Source organism: Neopsephotus bourkii, unplaced genomic scaffold (assembly GCF_033783945.1).
Source record: "Neopsephotus bourkii isolate Nb327-2 ecotype Australia unplaced genomic scaffold, CSIRO-AGI_Nbou_v1 NB_788, whole genome shotgun sequence".
Lineage (NCBI taxonomy): Eukaryota > Metazoa > Chordata > Aves > Psittaciformes > Psittacidae > Neopsephotus > Neopsephotus bourkii.
The window spans coordinates 269358-281855 of record NW_026901284.1 but is presented as its reverse complement, the minus strand read 5'-3'; the positions used below and the strand labels follow the sequence as shown (position 1 = coordinate 281855).

At 36.6% G+C, this 12498-nt stretch overlaps 1 protein-coding gene across 2 annotated transcripts in view; it reads left to right on the top strand.

Moving 5' to 3' along the window:
- SLC24A2 (solute carrier family 24 member 2) overlaps positions 1-12498 on the top strand; it is a 49457-nt gene that overhangs the window by 10411 nt on the left and 26548 nt on the right. Inside the window, exon 3 of one of the 2 annotated variants that reach the window (XM_061355282.1) lies at positions 8318-8368. The exons of the other annotated variant lie outside the window; for it this stretch is intronic. Within the exon in view, the coding sequence (XP_061211266.1) occupies positions 8318-8368 (51 nt within the window). The remainder of the gene's footprint in view (positions 1-8317; positions 8369-12498) is intronic. 2 annotated transcript variants of the gene reach the window in all.

Genomic DNA, 12498 nt, shown 5'->3' with positions numbered 1-12498 from the left:
TACAACAATTTATTTCTGCATGCCATATTTCATTCTTTTAACTAGAATCTAGTCAAGCTGCTCACTGCAGGCAGAATTCTTGTTTCTCATCTCCATGATATTTTCCAGTGATGCCCTGTTCTTCAGACAGCATATTCTTCTTGGATTCCCTACAAAGTGTACAACCAAGACATGAATATTTAAATACAAGCATGATCCCAGAACAGGGTACATCTGGCATGACTGTGCATTTCCATGCTTAATGGCTTCAGCTTCATTTTAAGTTTCTTCCTAACTCTGAATTTCCTTGTTAGAAATATGAAGACCATGAATAATTTGTAAACCTGTACAGATCAGGGAATAGTAGTAGATATGAGGGACTTCCTACTGAAACTGAAAGTGGAAGATTTCCTTTAGAACAGTTTGCATATGGTAGATGACTTTATCCTCCACAGGTTAGTTGGCTGGATAGAGAGGAATGCATGCTGCCCTTGCATTATGCTTTTTGGACATGCTGAAAAACAGATCAACAGAAATTTACTGCAGTTGGAGTTGTATGTGTCCGGTACCCCACAGTGCCTGGACACAGAGACACTAATGTAAAATCCTGACCTCATCAGAATCAGTGGTAAAGCTCCCAGTATCATCAGTAGGATGAGGTTTGCACTTCTGTATCTTGGAATTCCCATTTTCACGAATACTTGAAAATTCTATGAGGATAATGACATCTTCAGAGCCAGTGAGAATTGTGTTTAATCAGGCAGGATCTATTCTGTTACAAATCAGTTGTCTTTTGGTGTCATTACATTTTAGAGAATGTATGGCACTCATCTTCAAGCTCTTGGTAGCTGATGGCACAAGAGTAATTTACATGTGAAAGAAGGTGGAAAAATCAACAAATCCCTCAGGAGCAAATAACTTAATGCTTTACTTAAATTAATAAAAGCCAAACAAAACAAAAACCAAACCAAACCAAAATAAAAATCCCTCACCTAAAAGTATCAAAAGCAGAGTCTGACACATAATAGTAACTTAAATTACTTTCTTCTCATGTGTGTATTAAAAATATGCCATTGATCACCTCCTTAAAATATTTGATCTTTAACCCTATGACTTAAAACCCTATAGATACTCTGAAAAATTTCCTTTTGTCACCACACAAAGATTTGCTCGACAGTATGGACTGTAAGAACAGTGGGATTTTGGTCTTCATTTTAATATTGCATTATAAGCAAAGTAATAGGCAGATCTTTTTTTTGGGTGTTATGACTATCCTGAGCTGCCCAGAACTCTACTGATATGATTGCATAATTTTTTAATTATATTTCTATTCACACTCCAATTTGATAAAATTGCAGTAAACTAATTAGAATAAAAGCAGACATCTTTAATAAGATTATTATCAGGACAAAAACACCTACAATAAGAAACAGAGTAAGGACACATGAGGAGAGAGAACAGGAATAGAAGATTTGAGAGTTAAAGACAAGATGAAAGGTAACCATTGTGTTTTTAGAGCTCAGATGCACAAAGTATTACATAATTTAGTTACTCCCAGTGTACTGCCTACTGGTCAAGTACCTGAAAGTCTTCATTCATATGGTTTTCTTTATTTGCTCAGGATAGTTAATAAAACAGCACTGGTAGCAGCATAAGCCAAGAAGATGTAATTCTAAAATGCATGCAACTGTTAGTTTTTACTATGTTACTCAGATCCAAAAGAAATTGCTTTGTATTTTCCACTGCCCCAGCTCAGGGACAAAGCCTCTGTTTTGCAAGAACTGGCAGCTTGAAGGTCCACAAGTAAAATTGTAGTCTACAACCTGCAATTATAAACTGCATAGGAGAAAAAGACTTTTGATCTTTAAAACAGCATTTCTTTTCTCTCCTCTTCATTCTGCAGTGGTAATACATACGAAGTCCAACAGCAGTCCCAGTCTATCTCAAATGGGATATAAGTACTCTATGAGAAGGTTAAGAAGTTTATGGAGTTCATAAAAGGTGGCAATCAAAATTAAGATGAGGTTCTCCAAGAGAAAACTAATTTAAAAGAAAATCCTTTCTTTTTTAAATTCACAATGCCTGATACCCTTCAGTTTGTGGGGTTATTTGTGTTTTGCCTCAAATAGTCTATGTTCAAAGCCATTATCGTAGAATCAACTATGTTGAAAAGACTTTTAAGATCATCAAGTCCAACCACTACCCCAGCACTGCCAAGTCCACCACTAAACCATGTCACTAAGGACCTCATGTATGTGTTTTATTGGGGCATTTCCACCACTTCCCTGGGCATTCTTTTCCAATTCTTGATCACCCTTTCAATGAAGAAATTTTTCCTAATTTCCAGTCTGAACCTCCTCTGGCGCAGGTTGAGGCCGTTACCTCTTGTCCTATTTCTTGTTACTTGGGAGAAGAGACCAGTCACTTCCTCCATACATCCTCCTTTCAGGTAGTTACAGAGAGCAATAAAGTTACCCTTTAAGTGTCACTTCTCCACACTACACAACTCCAGTTCCCTCTTTTATTAGAGATCTGCTAGAGGTTAGGACTCTCATTTTATACCTGTAACATTAATCTCTACTAGATCTTTCACAAGTTTTTAGCACTGAGAGTTCTTTGTTCCTAATCTAACATCACTGATGAAACCAAATCAAGCTTTGGTTCCAATTTAGATTAGATAGCCACTACAACTTATCTAGGAAGACTTTTGATGTGGCTTCTTGTTTTATTTATGGATGAGTCTCTGATCATCTAATTTAATTTTCTCAGGACCTTGACAGCTAGAGGAAACAGTAAAGCTTAGGGAAAGACAAACTAGTCCTTCTTGATGTTATGAATATGGTAATATGAATTCCTCTATGTTCTTTGCCATAACTCCTCAGCCTTCTTTTAAAAAAATGCAGTTAAGAACAAGGAGATTCTTTTAAGCCTGATGACAACAGAAAGTACAAATCAGAGGTCATGTCAAAAAGATTCAAAGGGGAAGAGTGGATTACCAAATTAATGTCCTTGATTATCAGGAAATTGCTGACTTTCAGAATTATGTGTGCAGCCTCTTACAGAAAAAATCACTTCTGTTTCCAATAGTTTGTTAGGCTTCCTGTCTACAATCTTTTTGATAATTATTTGCTAGTTTTTAAGTTGCAGTTCTTGGCTGCATGCTCATTCTCGATTTTGTTATCAGTTTTGAGGCCTTACTCTCTCATTTCACTTCTCCCTTACATCTTACATATTTAGCCTTTTGCTAGGTTCAATTTATGGATATGAAAACTCAGGAAAAATATATGCTCTCCATCTGCTTGCTCCAGAATGCCTCACAAGCCCTTTTAAGCTGAGCTCCTACTGGTGCTCATACAGAATTGTGTCTTACACTTTCATGATTGTGGAAGTCAAACACAAGGAAGGTCAAGTAAATGCAATGGTTCAGGGATTGTCTTCAGTAATTTCTTTTTAGCAGTTTTGTTTTGAATAAAAGAGCTGTCAAATTTGAAGCTGTTTTATTCCCTTGGAGAATTTTTTGTGACATGAATTGTCATACAAATATGGTTTTTTTTTTGGCAAAGTGAAAATGTTACACTTATAAAAAAACCCATAATACATTACTTTGTTTTTAGAGTATGAGTATGCATTCTTCATGAAGGGGTACATATGTCTAGAAATGCAGGTTACGATCTCTAAAATAGCTGCTTATTTTGAGAAAATCTGAGCAAGGATTATTTCTACATATACTTAATGTGTATCAAAGATCTTTGTAGCAGGAAAACAAAGAGAAATACTGTCATGCTCTCCTTCTATGGCAGCACTTTTTTAAGTGCTTAAAAAGCAGAAATAAGTGTTTCATCACAGACTGTAACTACAGTACTTAGTGAGTGAATGTTGAAAATAAACTGAGTAATTAGGTATATTGTTTCACAGAAGGGTAGAATCATAGAATGGTTTGGTTTGGAAGAGACCTGTAAATGTTGTCTAGTCCAACTCATCCTGCAATGAGCAGGGACATATTCAGTTAGATCAGGTTGCTCCAAGACCCATCTAGCCTGAATATTTCCAGGGATGGGGTGTCTGCCACCTCTCTGGGCAGCCTATTCCAGTGTCTCACCACCCTCACAGTGAAAAATTTCTTCTTTACATCTACTCTAAATCTAGCCTCTTTTATTTTAAAACAATTACCCCTTGTCCTATTGCACTAGGTTCCACTAAAAATTTTGTTCCCATCTTTTTTCTGTTCTCCTTCTAAGTACTGAAAGGCTCAAATGAGGCATTCCCAGAGCCTTCTCTTCTCCAGGCTGAATAATCCCAATGCTCTCAGCCTTTTCTTATATGAGAGGTGTTCTATCCCCCTGATCATTTCTGTGGCCTTCCTAGGGACCCTCTCCAACAGGTCTTTCCTGTACTGAGGACTCCAGAGCTGCACCCTGTACTCCTTGTGAAGTTTTGCCAGAGCAGAGCAGGTGGGCAGAATCACCTCCCTGCTCTGCTGGTCACAATTCTTTTGATGCAGCTCAAGGTACAGTTATCTTTCTGGGCTCAAGGTACAGTTGGCTTTCTGGGCTGTGAACACACACTGTTAGCTCACGTTCAGTTTCTCATCCACAAGTACCCACAAATCCCTCTCTGCAGCACTGCTCTCAATCCTTTCATCCCCCAGCCTATATTGACAGGTTACCTCTGACCCAGGTGCAGGACCTTGCACTTGGCCTTGTTGAACCTCATGTGGTTCCCATAGGCCCACTTCTTGAGCTTGTCCAGGTCCCTCTGGATAGTATGCATCTCTTGGGTGTGTCAACAGTACCACTCAGCTTCATGTCACCTTCAAACTTGCTGATGACACACTCCATCTCAGTGTCTGTGTCATTTATGATGATATTAAACAGTACTGGTCCCATTATGGACTCCTGGAGGACAGTGATCACTTGTCACTGATCTCCATCCAGACACTGATCCACTGACCACTAAATATCTTGAATGTGACCATCTAACCAAACAGTCTATCTGTCAAATTCACATGTCTCCAATTTAGAGAGAAGAGTGTTGCTGGAGACCATGCCAAAGCATTACAGAAGTCCAGAAAGATGACAACTGTAGCTCTTCCTTTGTCCACTGATGTACTCACTTCACCAAAGAAGGCCACTATGTTGGTTAGACAAGACTTGATGCTGGCAAAACCATGTTTCAAATGTAGTTATATGATCTGAGATTAAAAATAATGTAGCACTTTTAACTAACATTATTCTTGTTTACTTTGACATGGTGTGGTACCTACACACACAGGAGAGAACAGTAGGTAATAAGGCAAATGCTGTAATCCTTCAGGAGTGTCAGACAGGATTATCAGGAACCCTCTGTTCTTTTCTGGTGTAAAAATATGCAAAACAGAAAAAATAAATTCAGTTACTGTCACTGTTGAGGATCAGCTGTTAAGCTGCATCCTTCATGCTTTTTGTTTCATGTGACCAGCAGGGATGCAGATACCGGCTGTCAGTCTGGGAACACATAGCATGTTCATGAAACTGGAATTGTTGAATTTTAGTAGTGTTGGATTTGGGTGGGGTTTTTTTAAGTACCTTTTATCATATTTCCAATTCCTTATTTCAGATTCCCAATTGCATATAGAATCTGTTTTTTATAAAGCTAAGAACTTTTTCCAAGGCTATACTTTTTTCAAAAAGTACTTCAGTTCAGCTTCAGCTTACTCAGAGTCATATTGAGCAGAATCTTATTATTTAAAAAATAAATGCCAAAGATCAGATTTTACAGCAGAAGCCAATAAAACATATTGGAGTCAGACTGTATAAAAGCAGACCTTTCATGTTGCTGAGCAACGCTGACCCAAGTGATCTTGAAATCCACAAAATAATTCATATGAATATGTGTAGCTGATGTTTTCTGTCATCATCATTGTGCATTGCAGTCAGTGGGCTGGTGATTGTATAAAATGTTCTGCTCTGGATACAGGACTATAAAGGCTTTGAGGAATGCAATCACCAGCAAGATTAGAGTTTTCCTGGAAATAATTTTGCTAACTCCAAGAATTAACCTAGTTTAATCCTTGGCATGTTGAATTGCTGAAGTGCCCAGAATATGATTATCATCAGCGTCATACACTCTCATTCATCTCTTTATTTCTTTTCTCTTTCATCTCTGCAGAAGTTCAGAGTGTCCTTTTTTCTTTGCTGTTTTTCTCGTATCTCTCACTTCAGATGGGAAGCAAACAGATCTAAATTGGATTGCCATTACATCAAGTGCCCTGCCTTTCTGCTGCTGCATTTATTTGCTATGGAGATACAGCATAATTCATGATTGTTGTTGGCTGCCTCTGAAACCTCTTCTGCTTCATGTATTAAATCAGAGGCCTCATGCTCATAATCATTCTGTTACTTCTTAAGTTTGTTGCTATGATAGAAACTTCTTCTCAACTTTGTCCTTCTGCATCCCCATTCCTACTCCATGATTTATACAGCCCCTACCTGGCACTGTTGTCTCCTGCATGTACTTCCGTTTCCCTGATTACTATTGCACTCCTTTTGGCATATGTTTTCTACTCCTGCCTCATCCTCCAGCGGGTGAATCACCCCTGTTCTAGGAAAGTGGACCCCAGACACATCAAGGCAAATATCAGTAAGAATAAGTTGAAGCAAAGGTGCTGGCTGTAGAGTCATCAGATACTGAGCCCAAATTAAGCGGCACATGTGGTCCCAAATGTTTGTATGCAGGGAAGACCTTACAGAAGTTACTGGGAACTCTTCCCACATAAGCAATTCAAATCTTCAAGAAAAATGTTAAGATGGTAGGACAATAGCTTCTCTTATGTAAAAACAACTACGAAGATTATTTTGCAACCTAGGAACATTTTTACAAAAGAGTGTATGTGTTCTACATTATTATAAAGCAATATAGTAAAATACGTCTTTAAATGACAGCTTAATTTGCTTTGAGAGAGACTTAGAGTAATGTCATATTCTATTGGGTATAATTACATGCAAGTAAGACACTACATTGTATGATCAAGAGTACATAAGTATTTGTAACTGGTTTTGATAAAATATGTCTATAAAAAATCATAAGAATCCAATCATAATTATTTTTAAAATGTAACAGTGCTACTATTCTGTATTTTTTTAGTTACATGTCATAAAGTGTTCTGCGTCTCTGCAAATGATGTAAGAAATGTTCATTTGGCAGATTCAGGTATCTGAAAATAGGTAAAAAAACAAAGGATCTTTCAAAGTGTGAGATTTGCATATCAGCACAGCATTTTACCGTTAAAAACTAATAGCCAGCCTTCTATTGAAATTAACCTGTGTGGAAAAATACTGAAAGATCATGAGGTGCATAGGCAAAAAACATAGTAATTGGACAGCATTTGTACATTTAAGTGCTTTATCTGATTCATAAGCATGAAGAGAGAATATTTCCAAGGAAAACAGCACTTCTGGAACTGTTAAGTATCCGTTTTTTAATGTTTACACCTCTCAAAGGTTAGATGCTCAGAAGCACAGTTGTAAGGCTTTACATAAAATGATGACTGAAATAATCCACAAATTCCATATACAAATCATTTACAAATTCTTTCTTGAGCTCAATTTTAATTTTTCCTGTTTGGAGACCTACATTAATTACTGTATTTTATATATATGTTTATACATACAGCAACATCTAAAGAAAAGAGTAATTTCAATCAAGATTATATCACACAGAAAAATAATAGTAGCTTTAAAGATCTGGAGATCTCTGCATTCCATTCTTTTCACTGCCTTGCTAGAACAGAGTAATGCAGTATCATCAGATCTGTTTAATTATTTAATTTAGGTCTCATGCCACCCAATGCAATAAATACTTTTTTTCTGATTTCACAAGTGACAAAAGTTGTTGCATTAAAAAAACCTCTAAAGCAAGTCAACATCAGCACTAGTCTGTGGAAGCATTGTGAACAGTTCGTTAGGTTATATGTTTTGAGATTTTTTTTTATTCAATTTGGATGCATAAATATTTGAGTGCTTGACCTGGGGAATGTTTAAAGAACTTAGTTTCCAAAGTTCATGCTGATTAGGTAGTGCCAATATTTATTTTATTTCCTACATGAGGCAAAAAATTGGAAGGCTAAATTTTAGATTTCAGTTCTTTTGTGTATCACTTTAGCAAGTTACTTATCTAAAGCCAGTGACTTGTGAAATTTCAGGAGGGGAAGGCACTGCCATTTTTGTAATCTGTCTTTCACTGTGCTGCAGAATTTTTTGCATAATCACTGTTTGAGTTTATGAAGCACATGCAAAAACGTGTACATTTCTTGAATGTCTGCTGTTTCCTTATCTTTGTGTCTTTTACTGTGATGTTGTAGAGCTTGGATCATATGGAAACCTAAAATATTATGACACAATGACTGAAGAAGGTAAGAAATATTTTAGAATTGTTTGTATGAGCTTTTTAAGCCCCTTCTATGTGTTTATTTCTTTTCTTCATTTTTCATAGTCCTATTTTCAGTTTCTCCATTTTTTAAAAACTCCTTTTTGCATGTCTTCATCGATGGTGCAATCAATTATGGCTCCTTTTTCAGGTTGGTTTTTTTTTCAGCATTTCGGTTTTCCTATTTCAGATAAGGAAATACAATTAAATGCTTTTATTAAGAAACATACATGCAAAGTCAAACTTACAAATTACACAGCATAATATAAAATCGATTGTAGATGCTTATTTTATGCTCTGTTTTCCAGTGCATTCAAAAAGATGAATTAACTTATGAAAGTTCAAATCATTCAGTTTGAGAACTTAGTTTAATGTTTTATTCCAAAGTAATGAACAAAGTTTAAAAAATAGACATGACTGTTCCTGGGGTATTAATTGTATGCTTAATTGCGATGCAAAAATTATACAGTTTAAAACCCTAATTCTAGCAATCAAGAAGGAAGTAATTAAGAGCCTGAATCAAGGCTCAGTGAAATCTCAGGATTTTTTTCTGCTGATTCAAAAGCACTGCAGTTTATTACACTAATTCAGGAAAGCAGTTAATTCTGTACAGAATTTCCAACACATGCTTTCAGTCCTAGTGCAGTCAGCATTTCTATAATTTGGAAGTTTTTCTGGATCAAGACCTGATTATTTGTATGATCAAAGCCTCTTGTCCAGCTCTCTGATTATAATGCCAGACAGATGGTTTCACAAGTGTTCAGTTTAGGATCAGAGGATAGAGGTAAGCCTGAGGCCTGTGGAAAAATTAGCTGCTCTTCCTACCTATTTTTAATGTTGGGGTTATAAGGCAAATAACTTCATTCTCTGTTTTTAAAACCACAGTTATTTACTAGTTTAGATTATTCTTGAAGTTAAAAAGGTTTTAAGAGAACCTTTATTATATGACTTATTTGTGATCATTTCTCCAGGGCATAACAAAAAAAAATGGTAACTTCTGACTATCTCCCACTGTCTGTATCTGGTGTTGAAACTCAAATATAATCGTAATATTCTGGGAATGGCCGCAGGAGATGGTTCCTTGCACTTTCGTGCCTGATATTGGAGGATACTGTTTACTTATGTAGCAGGCACGAGCTCACTGGGCAGTCCAGCCTCACCATCCCCCTTTGCCCAGATCCACCATATGAGGGAAAATGGTGGTATCTCTATTGCTTAAATACTCATCTCAAGCACCTGAAATAAGTCATTAGCCCAGGCCAGTTAGACAGAGCTACCAGAGCTAAAGCTTTTGCAGTATGTTTTCTCAGTCTTCGTTACAAACAAGATGTGAAGATCAGTTCTCATTGTAACCAGAGTTTGGTATGTTAAGGTTTTTATTTTTATGATGAAGTATTAAATCTATCATTTAAAAAATAGTCACTGTGTTAGTAGCCTTCTGATGTTCGCAAATACTCCGTTGTCAGTTAAAAATGTATCTGTTTGTGGGAAAATACCCATACAAGTATGATACATCCCAGAAGTATTTCAGTCAAAGTGTGCTATGGTTTGAACTTGCTGTTTGGATCTTCAGAAATATAATCACATTCACTACGCATCATGCTTATTTGCATTATCTGTTTCCCTCTTTCTCCCCCTTCTTTTGACTGGCCCTTTTATACATTTTGTATGGAAAGTAAGTCACAAGAACATGTAAACCCAGTTACAAATATGTGGATTTTTTTCTAATGTAGTACATCCCTACCTCCATGTCCTCAAACCCTGAGTGAAGGTAGGTAGTCCTCCGGTGGAGAAGCACAGGCACATCTATTCTTGTTGCAGCCTCAGAACAGAGGCAAGAAGTAAAAGTTAGGTCCCAACACTTAACCTAACAGCCAGAGTGCCACTGTGCTCCATATCTTAGAACCTGATGTCTATTGTTGAATTTGATTTTATTTGGTCTGAAAGTGACTAAATAAAGTGCAGATTAATCAGGCCAAACTGCAAGCGAAAATATACCCTACCCTGGGAAGAGACCCTCACAGTAATTTGTGCTATCAGATCACCTCCACTTACAGCCTCTAAGGTGACAAAATTACATGCATTTTCATTTGATGCTTCTGTGGGATTTTAAAGTTGAAGGAGAAAGCACATGAGGTGGATTTCTGAGATTGATCAGTTGTGACCCACTAGTTGTGTTCCACAACCGGTCACAAGCAGGAATGGTAGGTATGGTTCAGATTGTGCAAAAGGTACAGATTTGCCAGGTTCAGACTCATGAAAACTTGGTGATATCTGCATAGACGTAGTAATATGAGCTTGATACTGAAAACTAGACAAATGGTAATGATTTTTTTTTTTAATTAGTGAATTTCTGGAGATAAACTATTTTCCTGTCAGATCAAAAGCTTTCCTGACCCAGGGAATCTGTAGTCTACAATTTTGATTGTAGTCAAAATATTGGTTTTTAAATATATCTTTGATCAGGAGGAGAATCTCTGCCAACTGATGCCAGCTGCAGATACTCATGCGGATCAAGGCATATCTATGTTATACAATACTAATTTGCTTGCATATATTCAAATAAAACTAATTAGGTTTTAAGCTACCTTCTTTGCTAGTCACTTGGCCTTGATCTTCTGTTCCTTCTACCCCATTCTTTGTAAACTAAAATGAACTGCAAAATCAATCTGAGTTCAGTGAATCTAGATTAATTAAGAATTTTCTACAACAGCCTATCCTATTTTGGGTCCATGGAATCAAGAATATTCATTCACCTAAACTCTTATGGTACCACGTGGTGTGAAAATTCCTCTTAGCTAGTCAAACCCATAGTACAACATAGGGCTGTTAAAGAAGAAACATAAGCTCCTACTTTCTCCTCAAAATAAGAACAGCAACATAAAATTCCTTTGGAATATTTTAGTAATCCCATCTAAAGATGAGTAAAAAGGCTTGAGAGAAGATCTAAGATGAGAGCTTTGGGAGGTTCTGTAAATTTGAATGATTCAGAAATATCCTGAGCTGGTCCTTTTTCCTGTGGCTCTGTGCTTCACCTTTGCTGAACAAGTTTTGGTTTGTTTTGGAGGAGAAAAACATCAGGAAAAGGGAGGGAGGAGGCATATCTCTGATGGTTTCTTACATCTCACTGTCTTCATGCAGGCTCGAACTACTGCTTTCCTCAGTTTCATGCTTTTCATAGCCAATATTATGTCTTTTGATCATTTCCTGACACTGTGTTTTACCTACACTGAGTGAATCAAATGGAAGGCTATGGTGTAAAACAATGTAAGATGAACCATGTACGTACTGAGAAATACAAATAAACCAAAACACAGTTCTGTTTCAAATGTTGAAGTTAATTTCCATGACAGTGACTTATAAATGTGGAACAGTCTCTGGAATGAAGCAGTACAACTTACAGTGTTAAAAGTCAAGGTAAGAAATTCTTCCTGAGGATAGGGAGGAGGCTTTTGGAAATATGAAAAAAATAGAAAACAACTTCAATTAATGTAATCTAAAAGAGTGTGCATCTCTGTGGAGACAGTTTCTTTGCAATTCAGTGATGACTCAAGCTTTTTCTATTAAAAAAATAAACCATTTCAGTCAATCTCAAACAAAAATTTAGAATATCCTCACACAATTCTGCATCGTTTTAATTAACTTTTTTAGTTGAAACTTAAGTTACAAGGTCCTACACCATCCTGGAGACATGGTAGAAACATGGATGGTTCAACATTCAGAAAATGTCTCAGATCATTTGCATTGCTTGCAAAAAATACATTTGTGTATTTGGGGCATCTCAAGCCAAATTCTCAAGCATACGTAGCTGAGTTGGAGTCTGAAACCTAAAGCAGTCCTTTGTCAAACTGACATACATGTTCTATGAAAATTGTGCTGGCATCTTTTAGTATCTACATGTTTCTGGATAAGCACTTCCCAAGTGCCCATAGTGTTTCAAAAGAAGCTAGGAATAGATTTGATTCTTAGCATTTCAGCTTAACTATTTGGAAATAGGATTTGAATATTTTCCTGTTTTTTCTTTCTCTGATACCGCAACCAATTCCCTTTCTTTTTCTTCTTTCCTTTCTTTAACTCTTTGTTTCTTCTTCCCTTTCTAACAAAAATCTCTGACAC